Source organism: Lissotriton vulgaris, chromosome 12 (assembly GCF_964263255.1).
Source record: "Lissotriton vulgaris chromosome 12, aLisVul1.2, whole genome shotgun sequence".
In the NCBI taxonomy this organism is placed as follows: domain Eukaryota; kingdom Metazoa; phylum Chordata; class Amphibia; order Caudata; family Salamandridae; genus Lissotriton; species Lissotriton vulgaris.
Window position 1 is genome coordinate 525,465,853 of NC_141700.1, and position 22,144 is coordinate 525,487,996.

Here is a 22,144-nt window from a genome sequence, read left to right on the forward strand (position 1 = left end):
GATTAGGAATTTGCTCCCTTTGCTTTCTAATTCCCAAAAAGGACGGTTTTCTATGACCAATATTAGGTTTCTGATGGATACATCTGCCTGTGGATTCCGCACCTTTTGAATTACCACTGCGCCAGCATTCCACAGAAACATTTGTTCGAGGCATATGAGCTGAAGATCATATGCTATGCATATATTACCATCTAGTTTTGGGTCCAGATGTTTGCACTTTTTGTTTTTGCTCGAAGAAGTATTTTCCAGTCACGCGCTAGGTGACTTCTCCTTTGGTGATAGTGCGCATTGGCATCGACTCGATTGTGAGATTTTTTTTTTTTTTCTGCCATCGGGTTAGGATTTGTATTGCTGCGCTCCGGCACTGTTTCTCTTCGACATGCAATCAACAACCCTTGACCGTATTATCGATTGCTGTTCTCTATTTGTCGCATATTGTCTCACCTCAAAAAAACGTAGATTGGAAAACTCGTGGCGGGCCATCAGGCCTACCTGCGCCGACTGCACTAGCAGTCAATGGAACGGACTCCCTTCAAGTTCTCTCCCAGGAGTTGTGCTAAATTTCCACGCAGCGACTTGCACCAAGTGTGCAGCCTCTGCCTGTACCCGGAACATAATGAGACTGCGATGCATGTCGATCGTTTCGATTGAAAAAGACACTTTGTGACCATCGGGCTTGACGCCAAGAGATGCAACACCAGAGCGGCTCTGCACGTACATATTCGGTGACGATTCAGACACAGAAAAGCAAGCTCAAGGACCTGAAGAGGAAGAACATTTCTCTGTGTCTGTAGTCCACTCCGACATGGAAGAAGAGGAGAAAGTTACTCCGGGTCAATGCACCATGAGTAAAGATACTCCTTTGCCCTCTCAACAACCAAAAACAAAGGCTCTAGTCCCTCCTCTGACTTCGGGCCAAGGTCGGCACTGACAAAAGGTTTCCAATGCCCCGCCATCGGCCCGGCTCCGAAACATAAAGGGAAGCCTTCTGGCTGGTGTTCAAGCCGGCCCCACCCCGGTGCCAAAAAAACGCCTTCCGCGCAGATTCCCAATTCTAAACCTGTGTCAGTCACAATTCCACCTTTGCCAAAGACTCTACTTTAGACACTGAAAGGCTCGGAGCCGAGACCTTTGACGGCAAAACAAATAGTCTTTTGGGGACTTTCCATTTGGTTTGATTACTTTGTTTCTTGTTCACTCTTGGAGTAGCAGTGCGATGGCTACTTTAAAGTCTGGATTTAACCCTTGTAGAGTGTGTGGGGGACATATGTCAATCACTGATCCTCACAATGACTCTCAGGTGTCGCGTCGGACAATGACTTTGGAGGCTGTTCCAGTTGTTGGAAGATGAATCTGAAGGCTTTGAAGGAGCGTGAGGCTAAGCTTTTTATGGCAAAAGCAAGAAAGGAGAAGAGGGGTCCTAAGAGGTCAAAGTCGTTGACCTCACATAGTTGAAGAAGCACAAGAACAGAAGGCATGGTTGTTGACGCCGCTCTTCGAAGGGTCGGGCTTCGAAGCCGCCTACTCAGACTCCGCAACGTCGCTCTGAAGATGTAATCTCATCGTCGCCTTCTCAAGCGACTCACTCACCAATGTTTTCTCCGGTGCCAAGGATATCTCTGGCACCAAGCGATTCTCCGGAGCCCAGGGAGTCTTCTCCTGTGCCTGTGGCCTTGTCTATTGCGGATCAGACGTCCCCGGCGCTGGATACGGGCTTCATCTCTGCCTAGAATGGATTCAGACTCTGCAGTTCATCCACTCTTTCCTGGGCCTGATCCTTCGCATTTTCTCAATGCGATTTATGGCATGTTTACCAGGGCAGCCTACCCTACTGGTGCACCATAGGGCCTGTGGGTCCGCTTGCTTTCAATTTGGGCGTCCCTCATTAATATGCCCAGGAACCCTTTGTGCCCTTTATGCCGTCTGAGCCGTCCTGGCACTTTCTGGCTCAGAGGTTTTTGACGCTGGTTTCTCAATCTCCAGCACCATCCGTAGAGCCTTCTTCCTCTTGGCTTTGATCGGCGCCGTTGCCCGCTTCAGAAGGTATTCTTTTGATGCGTGTGACTACAGCGCTGCACTTGACGCTGCTGATTCCCAAGTTGCGGTCAAGGAGGGAATCCCAAAAACTACTGGAGGAGGAAGACTATCAGCAGGATGAGGCTGAAGGTGAGATCAACTACTGTTGATGAGTTCGAGGGCCTTCGAGAGGCAAGCCGTCTACACTTCCCCTGAGTGGGAGCTTACACCTTCAAAGACCTTACCTTCTCAGGATGTTGCACCATACCCTGCTGTCATCAGGAAAGCTGATGAACTTTTAGTCCTTCAGTTTACCACAACAGAAGTCAGGCCAAATATTCTCAGAGGTGTTACATTCTCAATCTTCTGTGGTTCAGCCTCTTTTACATTTTAATGAGGACTTGACAGCCATTTGTTGAGGTGTGGCAGAAACCTTTATCAGCTCCTGCTGTTTAAAGCTCTGTAGCAAGGAGGTACAGGCCTGCTCCTAATGGTCCTGCCTTTCTTTCTGCTCATTCTTCGCCAGAAAGTTTGGTAGTGCAGGCTTCCTGTTCTAAACAGTCGGTTGGGTCTTTCCCTCAAAGTCCTGGAGACAGAGACTCTAAGAAATTGGCGCAATCTGCAAAGGTTTTCTCCTTAGAGTATGGTGTTAAAGGCTGTCAATGCAACGTGCTTGTTGGGGAGGTATATACATGCCTTAATGGACCCGGCCAAATAATTGGCTCCTACGTTGCTGGACAATGATCGTGGTTTTTTGTTAGAGGTTTCGGCGGATACGCAGGCTGCAGCCCGTCAAGTTTTGCAGCGTGAATCTTTCTGGATTCACTATGCTGTGCATATTCCGCAATCTGGTGGTTGGGTCCGGAATCTTAGTCTTTTTTTTTTTTTTTTTTTTTTTTTTGTAGCCCAGGTGGGCGTCGACGTACCACCCTCTGGTGTACCTTCGGTGACGGCATGCTTTCGGCGGAAGCTACCACCCTTGGGCGCCATCTTCAGATTTTTTTTTTCTGCCGTTGGCTCTGGATCGTCGCGTGAAGCCCCAGAAGTTTTGAAGGGAAAAAGGAGAGAATACAACTACTACTCGACGGTAAAGACCGGAAAAGTTGAGGAGAAGACCATCAGAGAGGAGACGACGAAGAAAGAAGAAAACTTCGACGTCCTTGGAGGAATGCGCATACAGGGGGCCCCCTGAGCGCAGGTATGTACAAGACTCCATTCAAATTCTGCAAAAACTACCACCACAAGTTCGCGCAGAAGGACCAACACCCAGTCTGCAACCTCTGTCTGCCGGTCAACCACGAGAGCAGAGACTGCAACGCCTGCTTCGTCTTCAAGCCGAAGACACTTCGAGTTCGAGAGAAGCAGAGGATAGCTCATCGCACGATGCAGGGCAAGAGCCAGGCCCGACGCTTTACGAACTGGGCCTCTTCACAGACGACTAGGACAACATCGCTGAAGGTCCAGATGACTTCACGGTCGCAGAGACCGATAAGAAAACGCCTGATAAGGTAGAGTCTACGACCCCGAAAACTCCCTCAGGGCCTCGAAAGCAAGAGGCGGACCCTCGAAAGGCAGAGTCCAAAGCCTCGAAAGGAGCACCGGCGCCGAAAAGTTCGACGCCCGAAGCTGCATCCTCTGAAAAAGAGCCCAGCGGATCCTTCGACAAGGACTCCCGGAGGCAGAAGACCGGCGAAAAGCAAAGGTCGTCGAAGCAAGCCCCCGAAAAAGGGTCTTCGACTTCGAAGGAAAAGGAGCTGAAGAAAGGTTCTACGTAGACGACGCCACCGAAGAGCGGCTAAAACGCTCGAAGACCAGCCGCAGAGATGCTGAGAAAGAAAAGAAGGCTCGAGGCCGAAATGGGGAACATCCTCCAGAGGAAGAAAGACTTCGACGACAAAATGAGAAGTTACAAGATCCCCTCGAGGCCGGCAACGTCTGTCGCGAAGGTGGTACAACAGGAGGAGTTTGACGTTGAAGAACCGCCGAAAACACCAGAGCTCTCGGAGCACGAAGAGGACCTCTATTATAATGAAGAGGATTACGGGGACCAGCAGTCAAGCTACGGCTCGGGTTCCTCGACGGCCCAAGACTAGGAATGGCAGGACATCGAGGCCGAAAACCCGGAGGAGGCGGTGGAGACCTATCCGTCGAGGCCTTCGCCACCGGATGACATCGGGGCATACAACGAGGTCGTCAGGAAGGCAGCAGCAGCTTATGGGGTGAAGCTAGAGGAGGAAAAGCCAAAAGCAGATTTCCTGCTAGAAACATTGCTCACCACACAAACAAGAAGCCAATTCCTTCCCATGCTGAAAAGCATCACAGACCAGGGAAAGGAAGCCTTCAAGGACCTGGCTACATGCAGATCAGTAACGCAGAGGACAGAAAAGAAGTACAAATTCTCCTCACCGGACCCGGCTTATATCAAGGGGTCCGTCACAGCAGATTCTATTATCGCTGCGACGGCCAGAAGGGCCAACGTCCCAACAACATCTGGCCCTCCACCTGACAAGGAAAGCAGGAGGATGGACCTAACTGGGAGGCAAATAAAGAGAAACGCTGCAACGCACTGGCGGATGGCGAACTCAACCGCCCTCCTAAACAGACATCAATACCAATATTATGATGAGATGGGGCAATTGCTCAAACACCTCCCGCAACAATACCGTGAGAGGGCATCACACCATGTGGAAGAAGGGAAAAGCATTGCAAACTCGTGCCTCAAGACAGCCTTGGATGGGGCTGAAACATCCAGCAGATTGATGGCTATAGGCATCACAGAGAGAAGGCCAGCCTGGCTCAGGATCTCAGGTTTCAAAACTGAGGTGCAGAACAACATCCTGAACACACCCTTCATTGGTGAAACACTGTTCGGAACCCCAGTTGATGAGAAGCTCACACAACTGAAGGACAACGAGACAGCAAGGTCCATGGGGGCCCTGCAATTCAGGGGGATGAGAAGGGGCACTCCTATGCGGAGGCCAAACGGCAGAGGTGGAAACCAGCGAGGAGATTCTCACCAGGCGTTCCACCAGGGACAACAGAGTGACAGCGAAGGTCACCAGGGCCAACAGACAAAACTGGAACTACCAGAACAGGGGCCAGTCCTTTCGTTCAAGAGGAAACTGACGAGGACAAAGAGGCGGTGAACAACCCCCCTCTAAGTGACTGCTCACGAGAAAAGGTGCTCACCCACCCGAACCCTCCGGGGGAAGAGCACGGAGAAAAAGAGGAGAGGGATACACGGACAGGACACAAAAGATCATATAACTCCAGTAGGATGCAGGCTTAAGATTTTTTCTACAGGAGTGGAGAAAAATCACCACAGACAAGTGGATACTGAACATCATGCAGTTCGGATACTGCATAGAGCTGCTAAAGAATCCAACAAACAGAAAGCCAAAGAGAAAAGAGCACCCGGGAACAGAGCTACAGCTGCTCCAAAAGGAAGCTCAAGAACTACTCCTCAAAGAGGCCATCGAAACAGCCCCATTCAAAGAACGGAACAAAGGAGTGTACTCAAACTACTTCCTTGTACCGAAAGTGGACGAAAGCCCTGGACTTACGGTTCCTAAACAAATACGTAAAGACCCAAAAATTTCAAGATGACGTCCCTGCAAGAAGTCATCCCACAGATAAAGGCCGGGGACTTCTTGTCCACCATAGACCTCAAGGACGCGTACCTACACATCCCCATGAACAGGCAGCACAAGCACGTGCTAAGGTTCGCAGTGAACAACGATCACTACCAGTTTACAACCCTGGCCTTCGGTCTAAAATCCGCACCAAGGGTGTTCACCAAATGCCTCGCGGCAGTAGCCGCGCATCTGTGAAGGGAGGGGATACACGTGTACCCCTACCTAGACGACTGGCTCATAAAGGCAAGCTCGTACAGGACATGCAAGGATCACGCACAGAAAGTCACAAGAACGCTAACAGGCCTGGGTTTCTCCATACACTGAGGAAAATGCTCAATGGAACGGGAGCAGGTGAAGATCTTCTTGAGTGCTCAAATAGACACCGTCCAATGCAGGGTGTCACCCAGCGAAAAGCGAACACTCAGCCTACTGAGGGAGAAACGTCACTACCTGAAGGGGCGAGCTCTGACAGTGAGGACAGTGAGCAAGATCTTAGGGATGATGGCGTCGTGCATACACCTGGTCCCCAATGTACGCCTACAGAAGAGACCGCTCCAAGAGTGGCTACAACAGCAATGGTCACAAGCTACAGGAAGTTGGGAGGATCTAGTGGTTGTAACGCACAGGGTGCAGGAAGAAAGAAGGTGGTGGACCAAGGAACAGATAACAGTAGGGAAACTTCTAACACCATCGTACCCAACAGTGACCATTACCACAGACGCATCCCAGAAGGGGTGGGGCGCACACATGAACAAGCTCAGAGTGAGAGGCCTGTGGAGCCCTACAGATGTGGTCAGACACATCAATTACCTAGAGCTGAAAACAGTGTTGCTAGCACTCAAGGCCTTCCAGAGACACCTGTACAGCTAGAAGGTGCTGATATAAACAGACAACACCACAACAATGTTTTACATAAACAAACGAGGGGGAACTCAATCATTTCCCCTGTCAAACTTGACACAGGAAATATGGAGATGGGCAATACCACTCAAAATAGACCTGCTAGCCATACACCTACCAGGGAAGGACAATGTAGAAGCGGACTGGCTCAGCAGGCAGACTTCAGCATCCCACAAGTGGGAGCTCAATATACAGGAGACAGAGAAACTGTTCAGGAGGTGGGGCACTCCGACAATAGACCTATTTGCAACACGCCGGAATGTAAAATGCCAAAACTTTGCATCCAGGCGCACAATCACAGGGGAATGCCCTATGGATAAGCTGGTCAAATAAATTTGCCTACGCTTTTCCCCCGATACCGCTGATCCCCAGGGTTCTGAACAAATGCATGACAAGCAACATGATTCTGATCCTGGTGGCACCACAATGGCCAGGCAGACCTGGTACTCTCAGATAATGGAGACGGCGCAGGGGCCTCCCCACAAGTAGACTTAGAGTCTACTTGTGGACTTAGAGTTCGCACATCTAAAACTACCAGAGAGCACCCTGAGAGTGCTGCGAGAGGCATGAAGGCCCAGCACACGCAAATGCTATGGGGCAAAATGGCAAAGATTCACTCAATGGTGTCGCAAGAAAAAACTACACAGAAAAATGACAAGGGAATCTACGGTACTGAGGTACCTCACGCACCTAATAAAGGCTAAACTAAGCTCATCTTTACTAAGGGTACACCTGGCAGCGATTGTGGCATACACAAGAGGAGAAACAGGGAGAAGCTTCACATCTCAGGTCGTGAAAAGATTCTTGGAAGGGGCTAAAAGAATAGCACCACCAAAAAGAATGCCACCACCGGCTTGGAACCTGAATGTAGCACTGACAGAACTCATGAAAGCACCTTTCGAACCGATCCACAAAGCATCACTGCAAATGCTGACTATGAAAACTGCCTTCCTGGTAGCAATCACATCGCTACGGAGAGTGAGCGAACTGCAGGCTCTAACACTACAGGAACCCTACATTCAGATACATAGTGACAGGTTCGTAATGAGAACGGACCCACATTTCATGCCGAAGGTGGTGTCAAGGTTTCACATGAATCAAAGTATTCAGATCCCTAGCTTCTTCCAAAACCCCACTACAAGCGCTGAGAGAGCACTCCACACTCTAGACGCAAGAAGGGGAGTGATGCACTACATGGAATGGACACAGGAAGACAAAACAGTTCTTCGTATCCTTTGCAAACAGTTACATGGGTAAACCAGTGACAAAAAACACCATAGCTCGATGGATCGCACAGACTATTCAATTCTGCCACAAGCAAGCGGGCCAGGAGCTAACAGGAGGGGCGCAGGCCCACTTAACCAGTAAGAAAGGAGCAACAATTGCCTTTCTGGCCAACACACCAATTCAGGACATATGCCTGGCGGCAACATGGGCTTCAGTGCACACGTTCACTAAGCACTATTGCGTGGATGTTCAAATGAACAAGGAAGCGCAGGTAGGACAAAAGGTGCTTCAACATATTTTCAACAACCAACGCTCATCTTCCACCCAGCCGCCACAAAAGTAACAAAAACCGCTACAAGATCTATGCACAGCATAGTGAATCTAGAAAGATTCACGCTGCAAAACGAATAGTTTCTTACCTGTCGGTGTAGTTTTGCAGCTTGAAGATCTTTCTGGATTCACTATGAACCCACCCGCCTCCGCCAGAAAGATGAGGCTGGAAAAGAAGGTGGAAATGCATAGTAAAGGAAAGAAAGTTAAGGCATGCAAGATACGTGAAAAGAATCACTTAAAAAAACAAAAGAGGATTAACATACATAGCCATGGATTCACTACAAGCAGAAAAGACAAAAGAGACAGAAAAAAGAATCCGAAGATGGCGCCCAACGGTGGTAGCTTCCGCCGGAAGCATGCCGACGTCACCGAAGGTACACCAGAGGGTGGGACGTCGACGCCCACCTGGGCTACAAAAAAAAGAGAAAAAAAGACTACGATTCCGGACCCAATAACCAGATTGCGGAATATGCACAGTATAGTGAATCCAGAAAAATCTTGAAGCTGCAAAACTACACCGACAGGTAAGAAACTATTCGTTATTCAGACTGTCCTGGACACTGCAGATTTGGTGGCCACGGTGATGTGTTCCACTATCGCTACCAGGATGCATGCCTGGCTCAGGTCTACGGGGTTCTCTCCAGATGTGAAAGCTACTCTTCTTGATCTCTTTCGATGGATCCAAGCTTTTTGGTGAAAAGGTGGATTGTGCACTGGCAAGTTTCAAAGACCGAGCCACTGCAAAGTCCTTGGGTCTTCTGTCCCAATCTAGGGGCTTTGGTTATAGGAGGTACCGTGGTTTGGTAAGGTGGCTTCCTTTTGGGGCTGTCTGCAACAGCAGCGGCAGAACCCTCTGTACATGTCGTAGTGGGAATGGCAGAAGTCCTCTGCGGGGTGCATCCCAACAACTCTCCTCCTATTCCCCCCCTGTCCCCACCACTGGTACCACAGGAAAGCCTTTTTAAGTCCCCCCATCTTGAAGCATGTACGTCCTGTAGGAGTGGCGGGTGTCCTATTTTCTACAAGATTGGAAATCTTTTAATCTTGTGGAAAATGGATACGCCCTTCCCTTCCTTGAGTTTACTCTTCCTTACCCTCCTTGCCAGGGCTGGTGCTCGAAGGCCTTTGCTGCTTCTGCAGCAGAAGGTTCTTTTTTTTGCTTCAGAAAGGTGCCATAGAGGTGGTTCCGGAGCAGGAAAGGGTTCCCCAGAAAGGATTCAAACCATGCCCAAGCTTTATCCTTAATCCCCACACAGGACAGGCGGCTCAGTAAGGTGTCATGATTGACCGTGTCGAAAGCCGCGCTTAGATCAAGGAGGATCACTGCCACTGATCCTCCCTGATCCAAGATTTTTCTCGTTTCCTCTATGACCATGAGGAGGGCGGTCTCTGTCCCGTGCTTAGGTCTGAAACCCGTCTGAGTGGGATCCAGTATGTGGTGGTCCTCTAGATAGTTCACTAACTGTTGGTTCACATATTTCTCCAGAACCTTGCTCAACCAACGGAGCAGAGAAATAGGGCGGTAGTTAGCCAGATCAGACGGGTCCAGATTGGGTTTCTTGATCAGTGACCTAACCATGGCCTGCTTCCAAACGGTTGGAACGGTGCCAGAGGAGATGGAAGAGTTTAGTACCTCTGATGACTGGCAGGATGGTATGGGATGCTGCCATTAGGATATCAAGAGGGGCAGGGTCGGCCGGAGAACCTGATTTGACACTGGTGGGCTAGTGATTCTAAAGTGGAGAGGTCTAGTGGGGGAAAGTGAGTTAGGCTGTACGGAGTGTTGGAATGTGGCAGGCTAGGATGGTTATTAGGTTGACTAGACGGGCCAATGTTTGGGGAAGAAAAAGTTGAATAAATTTTGTTGATTTTCTGATTGAAGAATTCGGCAGCGTCATTACATTGGTGACAGATTTCTCGACATGCACCGCAGGGGATGGGTTCGCTAACTTTTTAATGATCTGGAAGATCTCTTTGGGTTTAGATCTAGCATTCAGGATTTTGTCTGCGAAATACGTCGACTGAGCTGCTTTTATTTGAGTTTTGTACTCGTTAATGGTTTCACGGTACCAGGTTTTGTTGTCAGCCGATTTGTCTAAACACCAGCGTCTTTCCGCCCTTCTACAGAGACGCTTTTTTTCTCTAAGACTGGGTGTACCAAGGGGCGGTTTTTTGGGGCCGCTTCAGTACAGTCTTGCTCATTGGGAGAGTAGAGTCAAGAGTGTGAGAGATCCAGTTGGTATATGCCTGGTTTGCTAGGGCAGGATCCTCCTGAATCTCTGGTTGTGAGCTAGCCAGTTTGATGCACCACTTATCAACCTCAAGGCGCGGCCAAGCTCGCCTGAGTTTGGTGGTGGGGGCTGGTGGAGAGAGTTTAAGTGTGGTCCATTTAAAGGGGATTAAAAAGTGGTCAGTCCAGGGTAAGGTAATGCCTGGGTCCACTGTGATCTCGGAACAATTTGAAAAAATTGGATCCAGTAAATGGCCTTTTTCGTGGGTGGGGGAAGAGACCCGTTGAGTGAGTTGTAGAGCTGCTAGATCCTCTAATAGGATCGCAGCTGTGTGGTCCGAGGGGGAGTCAAAATGTAGATTCAAGTCACCCAACACGGTAAAGTTAGAGGAGGTGCTGACTCTGTTGGCCCCATTCGATGGCAGAGTTTGAAGGAACTGCTTCGGGAGGCCGGGCGGGCGATAGATAAGGGTGCCTGAAAAGCAGATGTTAGGAGAGAGGTTGATGTTAAAACCCATGCTTTCACAGTCCGAGATGGTCGCAGGAGAGAGTCGACAATGATATTGCTCCTTATGGATGATAGCAAGGCCTCCTCCTCTCCCTTTTGGCCGGTCTTGCCGTGTTATTTGATAGCCAGTGGGGAGGGCCTCTACTATCGCCGAGTTGGACTCACTGGTAAGCCAGGTTTCCGTAAGGAACAATATATCCGGGGTATGCTCCTCTATCAATAAGGCCATTTCGGCGCTATGCTTGGGCAGCGAGCGACAGTTTAATAGGAGCATATGGAATTCCTGTGTGGATGTTGTCTGCAGGTTAGGTTTGAGAGGCGCAGAACAAGTAGGACAGGTTGATGGAAGGTCCATGGATTGGAGGGAGTGCCGAGGGCAAGAGTTGACAGGAGGCCTTAACTTGTAGAGGTTTGCTAGCGTGTAGCATCTGTGTGCTGACGGCTGAGGGGCAAGGGGGGTGGCCCAAGGCCCGTACTCGGCGCTGACGAGCGCAGGCGAGCTTGCCTTATGCGCGCCTTCGGCGAGCAATCGTCGCGCCCGCTGCGCTCGTCCGCTGCGCTTCCTGTTAATGCACATTTTTCTAGTCTGAGAATCCTAGGGGGGCGTGGCCTCGGAGTGGGCGTGTCCTGCTCCGGGCGGGGAGAATGGTGTTTCCAAAGTGTGGAATTGTAGCCTTCCCAGCGCTCGTTTCGCCACAGGGACAGGTGCCTGCACACAGCAGTTGTGTGCAGGTAGCAAGGGTGAGTGCAGCTAAAATTACAATTTTTTTAGTTTTAAAAACAGCGAGTGATTCTAATACAGGATGCACGTAAAAGAGCCAATTCCCAGACCTCTGGTGACACGCCCCCGCCTGACAAAGAATCTAAAGTTATTGATGCGTCAGGGAAACTGACTTCTGCGCAGGCAACAAACATATGGCGCATAGCAAACACACAAGCCTTACTCTCACGCTATGACAGGGCTCACTACGACCAATTAGAAAAACTAATGGAGCACCTCTCAGATCAATACAAAGATCAGGCAGCAGAGCTCTTACAAGAAGGCAAATTAATATCCAATGCCTCAATAAAATGTGCACTAGATGTAGCTGACACTGCATCCAGAGCAGTCAATACTAGTGTTAAACTCCGAAGTCCTGCGTGGTTACGCATTTCAGGTTTTAAACCAAAGGTACAGACTGCTATCTTGAACCAGCCCTTCAATCAGAACCAGTTGTTCGGGCCGGAAGTAGACAACACACTACAAAAGATGAAGAAAGACACGGACACAGCTAATTCTATGGCTGCATTACAATCCACACAGACTAGAAGTTCTTTTTGCCGCTCTTTTTATTGAGGCGGCTCCAAGCAGACCGGCACAGATACATCTTTTAAGACTCACTGACCTCCTCTAACAAAGGCTATTTTAGAGGAGGATACAGAGGCAACAATAATAAGGGAAGAGGTAGAGGTAATAACAACCGCTCCTTTTCCACTCCCAAACAGTGACTTCCCTCTGCCTCCCCTACAGCATTTCACTCTTGTGGGGGGCAGACTATCACAGTACCTACCTGTCTGGAATTCCATCACAACAGACAGATGGGTAAGACAAATTATCCAACATGGCTACTGTCTAGAACTCACAGCAACCCCCCCCCCCCCCCCCCCCCCCCTCACCCCCCCCAACATACCACCCAGGCAGCGTCCAATGTCCACAGAACATATAACTCTGCTTCAACAGGAGGTTATAGCACTTCTACAAAAGGATGCTATTCAAGTAGTTCCTTTAGAGGAACGGGGAACAGGAGTTTACTCCCTGTACTTCCTAATTCCCAAGAAGGACTGGACACTAAGACTAATTCTCGACTTCAGGCCCCTCAACCATTACATACAATCTGATCATTTTCACATGATCACTTTACAACAAGTACTCCCACTACTACAACAGGGAGACTTTCTTTCAACACTAGACCTAAAGGACGCCTATTTTCATGTTCCTATACATCCTGCGCACAGGAAGTATCTAAGGTTTGTCATACAAGGACGGCACTATCAGTTCAAGGTCCTTCCATTCAGGGTCACAACAGCACCACAAGTGTTTACAAAGTGCTTAGCAGTAGTAGCAGGACATCTCAGAAGACAACAGATACAGGTCTTTCCTTACCTCGACGATTGGCTCATGAAAGCAAAATCGTTCAACCAGTGGGTCCAACACACACAACAAACAATTCAGACATTGCACGACTTAGGGTTTACAATGAACTACACCAAGTCGCACCTAGATCCTTCGCACGCTCATAAGTATCTAGGAGCTTATTGACATATCTACAGCTCTAGCGTATCCCAGTCAAGCCAGGATACAGAGCATTCACACCTTAGACTCCCCTTTTCAACACCAGCAGTCTCTCAAAGCCTGAGTGTTCATGAGACTAATAGGCATGATGGCATCTTGCATCTTCATAGTTCCTCACGCCAGACTGCAAATGCGCCCATTACAAGAATGTCTAGCACAGCAGTGGAATCAGGCTCAAGGTCAGCTCACCGACCTGGTGTTGGTAGACAGCCGTACATATCGCTCTCTGCAATGGTGGAACACCAAAAACTTGACAAAGGGACGGCCGTTCCTAGAACCTGTTCCACAGATAGTGCGCACGACAGATGCATCCCTCTCAGGATGGGGAGCCCATCTCTCGCATTATACCACACAAGGCCAATGGAACAACCAACAAAGACAGTTCCATATCAACCATCTAGAGCTGCTAGCAATTTTCCCAGCACTCAAAACTTTTCAGGTAAAAGTACGAAACAAAGCTGTCCTAATCCGGACGGACAATATGACAGCCATTTATTATATATAAAAACAGGGGGGGACACTCTCTGCAACTGTCCTAGCTTGCACAGAACATTTGGAGATGAGCTATTCCTCAAAACATACACCTGACAGTAGAACACCTTCCAGGAATTCACAATCAGATAGCAGATCTGTTGAGTCATCAGTCACAACAGATTCACGAATGGGAGATACACCCACACGTTCTTCAACCATTCTTCCAAATGTGGGGGCATCCACAGATCTGTTTGCCACCCACGAAAATGCAAAATGCCCAACCTTCGGCGCCAGGTTTCCACACCCACGGTCGGAGGGGAATGCAATATGGATGAACTGGTCAGGCAGATTTGCGTTTGCTTTTCCGCCTCTCCCACTCATTCCACTAGTAGTACGAAAGCTCGGACAACAGTCTCTCAAACTAATACTAGTGGCTCCCACATGGGCACGTCAGCCGTGGTTCACCACACCACTTGATCTCACTGGTACCACATCAAAAATTACGGCTCACGCCATCCCTGTTAACACAGAACCATGGAAAAATAAGACACCCAGAACCAAGCCAACTGAATTTGGCGATCTGGCTCCTGAAGTCTTAGTTTGGTTACTTAAACCTACCACCAGACTGTATGACCATAATTAAAGAAGCTAGAAGACTCACTACCAGAGCATGTTATGCCGCTAAGTGGAAAAGATTTGCAATATATTGTAACAATAATCCGATTGATCCACTGGATGTTTCCATCCAAAATATTATTTGCTACCTTCTACACCTACAAAAGTCCAATTTGGCTTATTCTTCCATACGCCTGCATCTGGCAGCAATTGCAGCCTATTTACAAAATAGGCAACATCTATCTCTCTTTAGAGTACCTGCAATCAAAGCATTTATGGAAGGATTAAAACTAATAATCCCACCTAGGTTACCACCTGCTCCAGTATGGAACTTAAACGTGATCCTTACAAGACTTATTGGACCCCCTTTCGAGCCTTTACACAAGTGTGAATTGCAATTCCTAACATGGAAAACTGCTTTCCTTGTTGCCATCACCTCTCTCAGAAGAGTTAGTGAAATACAAGCATTCACAATACAAGAACCATTTTTTCGGATACATCCTAACAAAGTGGTTCTTAGGCCCAATCCTAAATTCCTGCCAAAAGTTATTACTCCTTTTGAACTCAACCAATCAGAGCTACCAGTGTTTTTTCAAAAACAGGACTATGTTGCAGAAAGGGCTTTACACACCTTAGATGTTAGAAGAGCTCTGTTATACTACACAGACAGGACTAAATCCTTCAGAAAGACAAAACAGCTATTTGTATTTTTGTCTCCCCCACACAAGGGCAATCCCATCTCTAAAGGAGGAATTGCCAGATGGATTGTAAAGTGTATACAAATATTCTATCAAAAAGCTAAACGTACACTAACGGTTCCTCCTAGAGTGCACTCCACTCGCTAACTAGGAGCCTCTATGGCTTTCTTAGAAAATATACCACTAGAGGACATATGCAAGGCAGCAACATGGTCTACAATACACATCTTCACTAAACACTATTGTGTTGATGTGCAAGCTGCAGTAGGCCAAGCTGTCCTTAGAACACTATTTCAGTATGCTGCAACGGATACAAGCGACCACCGCTAGGGGAGACACTGCTGCACAATCGTTGCAAAAGTGTATGATCTGCAGCTCACATGCCTCGAACGGAAAATGCTACTTACCAGTATGCATCTGTTCTTGGCATGTAGAGCTGCAGAGTCGTACACGCCCTCCCGCCGCCCCAGGACTTGTATCCGTTCCAGTACTCCTCTTACTTAGATGCACACGCATGAACATCCCTTCTCTTCACTGCTACTAACGAGGATGGAGTCGATGACCATGCGCAGTATTGTCCAAGGAGGAGTCACCTATCTCGGGACTACAAAGACTTCTTCCAAGAAGACAACAACCTGCAATCATCCGAGCCCAACACCAGTTGGCCATCCATTGCAAAAGTGTACGACTCTGCAGCTCTACATGCCAAGAACAGATGCATACTGGTAAGTAGTGTATTCCTTTTTCTTTCTTAGATTGTGTGTAACAAATACACACAAACTTATCCCCCAAGTGTCACAATACCTTCTTGTTATTTCTGCCTTGGTGCTCAGAATTAACTGCTTGAATCTGAGTTTTTGTTGAATGTATTAGTAAAAAAGAAATGTGGAAAATGCCTTGCCATACACCATATATACAACCTTTTAGAGACCTATAGCCACAGCTGCCTTCATCTTTCTCAGGCGCTGGACTGGATCCATGAGCTTTTTCCTATAGCATGTCCGCACGTCTCCATATCTACTTCCATCGGCCGTGACATTGATGAGTCATAGAACTCACTCACCAATTAAATTAAGGAATACTTGCCTAGATCCCGTCTCTACCAGCCAATGTGTTACCCAAGGTAAGTAAGTTGCTCATTGATATTCATAACCATTGTTGGTGGAGGGCAATCCTTACTCCCTCTGCTTTGCCTCCCACCACACTCCTTGATGGTAATGCTTGTTAATATATGCACTTCACCATAGATCTCGTGATCTCTTCCTCTGTCTATATTTAAATTTCCCGATATGTTTGGAAGTGGTTTATTATTTGGGGTGATTATGAGTTCACAGGAAGTAATGTCACTAACTTTATGCGGTTCAGTTTGGTTAGTCTAATTTAAACCTGAACACAGTTGTGGGTAGCTGTGGCACAGAGCATTCAGACCTAACCTAAGGCAAACCAGTGTAAAGCATTAATTTGTACCAAAACAGTTAAGTCAAATGCAACTCATTAAAAGTCCCATTCCAATGTATTAAAATAGTATACATTTTACTGAGCAAGCAGAGAACCAAGCAACAAATCAGATCATGGAACCGGAGATGAGATTCTTGAGGTTTTTTTTAAATAGCATTTTAGCTTTACAGAGCACCAACTGTGGGTATCTGTAAATACTAGACCTGTGCTAGCATTCTCAAGATTGGTGTGAACTTTTTTGCGATTCTGGAGTGGGAATGGGTTACATTTCTAGTGCTATCCATTCAAAATAACTTTGCAGTGGTCACGTTTTCCTTACTTTTTTTAGAAAGTTTAGCAAGAACATTATGTATTAAAGGCACTTATAAGTTTTTTGCTCTAATATTACGTGCAATATTTATGAATTTTAGGATGTATCAAGAAAACCTTGTTAGAAAATGCTGTAATTTTCCTAATTCCCCCTGTGACGAGTTAAGGGCGGGTGAGAGAATCTTTTATTTCAGCACCAGATACTGTTGGTATTAAGTGTCTCATTGTCATACAGGAGCGTCTCTCAGGAGTTGTCCGAAACCATCCTCACTATGGTTGCGAATTGCAGTAACGTGATGAACAAAGCCAGACAGCCGCCACCTGGAGTCATGCCCAAAGGCCGTCCACCAAGTACAAGTAGCTTGGATGCAATTTCTCCTGTACAGGTAATTTTAAGCTTTAATCATGCCCATTGTTTTTATCTGGAAGATTGAACCGGGGTTTGCTAAGTGATTTTGGTCTCCTTAAAGTGTAGAAAGTAGTTCTCTACACTTAGTGTTTTCAGCTAATTGCATACTTGATGATCTTGTTGTGTGATCTGTTGCAGCAGAATTTCAATGTTTTAAACTTTTTTTGCTGAATGAATGACGTGAAGGCTTTGAATAGCTCTGTTTAAAATAGTTTTCCGTTCCGTAGCCAAGTTGCTGGAAGAGCGTTGTTAGCTAATTCTAAATTATCCAGTATTTGGGTGTCTTTCATAGATTCACATGCCTGAATCATTCCCCGTCGTCGAGACGGGAGCCTCCGGTATATAAAACAGTAATGTCCTAAGACATACATAAAGAGAATAGGTCTAAGGGGCTCACCTTAGTAACCTATCTAGGTCCTTATGCAGGAAGGACCAAATAGAGTAGGCTCCAGGGTCCCACCTTGGTAGCCTATCTGTGTCCTTTTGTAAAAAAGGACCAAAGTAAAAGGAACAACCAATCAGCTACTACCTCCCTGTAGAACCTTCCTGTGAGGAGCCTCAGTCTCTCAGATTTTCTACCGCACGTTGTGCTAGGGAGTCTCCACCTGAGTTCTCCGCAGGAATATCTGATTTTCATCTAACTTTACAGTTTTTTCGACTTTCTTGCTATGGCTGATAGCAAGAAGAGAGCACTTTTTCGTCCCTGTGCCTCCTGTGGCAAACTGAGGCTTCACGTGGACGACGAACATGAGACATGCCTATACTGTCTCTATCCTCACCACCAGTCCATAGACTGCAGGATTTGCCGTAAATTCTCCCACAAGACCCAGAAAGACCGGGAAGGGAGACTTCTAATTTGGCTAAACAGGCTTAAGGACAAACCGGAAGGCGACCTGATTTCTGAAGGTGAGAGCATGTCTGGCGCCTCACAGTTTTCCCTGAAGAGGCCTAGGGCTTCCTCGCCTGGCCCCTCAGACACCCCTCCTAAGAAGTCCAAAAGGTCTTCAGAGGGCAAGCCTACCGTGTCTAGCAAGGACCTTCCTGTCCCCAGGAAGCAACCACTGCTTACTATGACATCGGCGACCACCTCATCGCTAAAAACCGTCTCTACATCGACGACGACTGTATCGACGACGATGGCATCGTCGGCGTCCTCGTCGACGACACTAACTCACTCATCGTCGACAGGAAGACCGCTTTCATCCTCCGCTCCGTCGTTAACTAGGAGCACGCCGTTGACGACACGTCCGTCGACGAGGACGTCGACGACGGTCACACCGTCGACGAAGCCGTCGACTAAGCCGTCGACGAAGGGCACCCTGTCGACGGCGCCGACGACGAAGCAGTCGACAGTGGAAAAGTTACCAAAGGCACTGTCGACGAGAGCGTCGTCGATGGACCCACCGTCGACGAAGACCAAACTTCAACCAATGACGGAGAGCTCCTTAACGAAGCCGTCGTCACAGGTATCGACGGCGACTGGTGCCTGGAAGGAGTCTGAGCTCCTATCACATGCGATGGACGCAGAAACATCCCATGTTACCATCAGAATCTCCAAAATACCGATTACACCGGAAATGACATCGCCTAGTAAGGTCCAGCAGCTGACGCCATCCTGCTTCTTGCAGGACCAAGAAACGGAGGAGGAAATGTTTACCCAGGCAACTAGCCCATCAGACCTGATTGTCAAGTGCCAAAGCACGGACGAAGAGCAAGAGGTTGAAGAACCTGTTCCTCCAGCTGTATCTACCCAAGTTCACACTCAGGTGACGCCAATGGTGTGCTTGCCAGCCTCCTTAGTTTCAGACTTGCGCTTCCTCATTCAGGACTACAAAGAGCGATTTCCTCAAAAAGCCACTCCTGTTGTTCCACCAACTCCGCAGCCAGCTGTGACCGTTCCTGCGCAGGTGCCAAGACATAAGCCCCCTCCACTGGTTCTTCCTAGGACACAGGACCCAGCACAAGACCCCATCTCGTCCGAGGATGAGGGAAGAGAACATGGAGAAGGGGAAGTCCGAGATGACGATACGGACGTGGATGCAGACCAAGACTACGTCACTCACTCTCCAGCCTCTCCGGAGCCACAATCCTCTGAGTCTCCGCCAGCAGATATTGGAGGTTTCCATAACCTCATGGAAAGGGCAGCCAAAAGGTTCCATATGTCCATGGAAACTCAGGAAACTGACTGTTTCCTCTATGATTTTAAGGAACCAACGAAGAAAACTACAAGATCGATCCCGATCATTGATTATCTACTAAAACAGGGCAAACAACTTATGCAGTCTCCAGCTTCCCTGCAGGTAATTGTACCCAGACTGGACAAAAAATATAGAGCTACGTCGTCGGCTCCAGCATGCCTTACGGGCCACCCCAAGGCGGACTCTGTGGTCACCCAGGCGGCGCAGAAGAACTCGCGCAACCCTGCATCACCTTTATCAACACCACCAGATAAAGAAGGCAGGAAGTTGGATGCAGTTGGGAAACGTTTTTCCACTACTTCTGCGACGACGGTGAAGATCGCCAATTCCATTGCCCTTCTCTGAAGTTACAACCGTCAACTCTGGGCAGACATCGCGCCCTACCTTGCTGACCTACCAGAAGATCTAAAAGCGGAGGCACACTCGCTCCTCCTCGAGGGTCAAACTTCGGCTTCAGAACTGATCGACTGCGCCATTGACGTGGCCATGACTGGCTTCAGACAGCTGGCAGGCGCCGCTGTCCTAAGACGCCAAGGCTGGCTTAAGGCCACCTCTTTCAGGCAGGAGGTCCAAACCAAAATTCTTGATATGCCTTATGATGGCGATCATCTTTTCGGCGAGAAGATTGACGAAGCCCTCACCGCAATCAAGAAGGACACCGACACAGCCAGAGCCCTAGGCACTCTGCAATCTCGCAATCAGTCCTTTCGTACCAACAGGGGAAGAGGACAATCCTCCTATAGGGGCTCTTATCAAAATAAGTCCTCTTACTCATACTCACAGGGCAAGACGCAGTTTCAACAGCGCCAAAACCAGTCGGGACGTCAGTCCTCCTTCAACAAATCGTCCTACAGAGGAAAAGGACAGAAGAGACCCGCAGGCAATCGCCAATGACTCTACCAATTGGCCAGCCCCTCCACCATCACATTCTTTGCGACTTGGAGGAAAACTTTCTTTTTACCTTCAAAATTGGCGGCAAATAACGGACCGGTGGGTTCTACAACTTCTTCAATTCGGCCACTCTCTGGAATTCCTCTCAAATCCCCCACAGACACCACCTGTCAAGCGCCCTCACAGACACCTACGGCTGATTCTCCAAGAACTAGCTTCCATGCTTCAGAAGGGCGCAATAGAAAAAGTCCTACACGCCCAGAAGGGGGAGGGATTCTATTCCCACTTCTTCCTAATCCACAAAAAGGGGAAGAAATGGCGACCGATGCTCGACTTGAGAGCTCTCAATGTGTTTTTAAAGAAACAGTCGTTCCGGATGGTCACGCTACAAGAGATCCTGGGACTTCTGGAAAAAGGCGACTATATGACCTCTCTAGACCTACAGGATGCCTATTACCACATCCCTATCCTCAAGGGACACAGGAAGTTCCTAAGGTTTGCAGTCGCAGGGGTACACTACCAATTCCGCGTCCTCCCCTTCGGCCTCAAATCTGCTCCACGGATCTTTACGAAATGCCTTCCTCCTGTCGCAGCCTTTCTTCGCCAGCAGGGACACCAGGTCTTCCCTTACCTGGACGACAGGCTGGTAAAGGCTCCGTCGAGAGAAGCCGCAGCCGCATCTTCCAGCGCCTGTCTGCATCTTTTCCGCCGCCTAGGCTTGACCCTCAACAAGGAAAAGTCATCTCTAACACCAACCCAAGTCATCACTTTTCTTGGAGCGACCCTGGACACGGAATGCACAAAAGCCTTTCCATCACAGGAGAGAAAGTCGAAACTCATCTCCTTGGCCAGGTCAGTGGCATCCAAAAAGACTGACCGTCCGTATCTTCAAGTCGCTCCTCGGCATGATGTCGTCATGCATCCTGCTCATCCCGCACTGCCGCCTAAAAATGCGCCCCCTGCAGGAAGAACTGTCAAAACAGTGGAGACAAGCTGCGGGATCCTTCGAGGACCGCATAAGAGTCAACCTATGATCAACAATCTACAATGGTGGAGATCAGCCAAACACCTGTCGCAAGGACTGCCGTTCCTGCTTCCGGCGCAACCACATATCATCACCACGGACGCATCCTTGGAGGGCTGGGGTGCAGTCCTGCAAGAACTACAGACCAACGGAAAATGGACGCCACAGGAATCCAAACTCCACATCAACATTCTGGAGCTACGGGCAGTCTTCCTGGCGCTCCAATCGTTCCTCCCGCGCATCCGAAACTCCCCAGTGCTAGTCAGGACGGACAACACCACGACGATGCACTACCTGAACAGACAGGGAGGGACGCGCTCTCTCTCTCTCTCTCTCTCTCTCTCTCTCTCTCTCTCTCTCTCGAATCTCAGAGTTTGGAACTGGCTTCTCCAACATGGCATCACACTCAAAGCCGAATACGTTCCGGGCAAAGACAACGTCCTGGCGGACGCCCTGAGCAGAGAACAGTCCCTTTCCCACGAATGGGAGTTAGACGCGGGTGCCATGGACTACATCTTCGCGAAGTGGGGAACGCCACAGATAGACCTCTTCGCCACCAGGGAGAACGCCAAATGCCCAAGCTTCGCAAGCAGGCTTCCCCAACCAGGAACACTAGGGAATGCATTTTCCATAGCTTGGCAGAACGTGTTTGCTTACGCCTTTCCGCCATTCCCACTGATACCCAGGGTGATCAGGAAAATGAAATCGGAGCCCTGCACCCTGATCCTAATCGCCCCATCCTGGCCGAGGCAGCACTGGTACACGGAGCTCCATCGTCTTTCGGTCCATCCATCTCTTCGCCTACACAGTCACCTGACCCTGCTCACGATGTCTCACGGGCAGGTTCTCCACCCGAACCTGGGCCCTCTGAAATTGTCAGCCTGGCT

At 48.7% G+C, this 22,144-nt stretch overlaps 1 protein-coding gene across 11 annotated transcripts in view; it reads left to right on the forward strand.

Annotated features, from left to right (window-relative positions):
* CNOT1 (CCR4-NOT transcription complex subunit 1) overlaps positions 1-22,144 on the forward strand; it is a 1,684,613-nt gene that overhangs the window by 556,770 nt on the left and 1,105,699 nt on the right. For all 11 annotated transcript variants that reach the window (XM_086945302.1, XM_086945307.1, XM_086945301.1 and 8 more), the window contains one exon: positions 16,971-17,121. In XM_086945302.1, the coding sequence (XP_086801428.1) occupies positions 16,971-17,121 (151 nt within the window). The remainder of the gene's footprint in view (positions 1-16,970; positions 17,122-22,144) is intronic.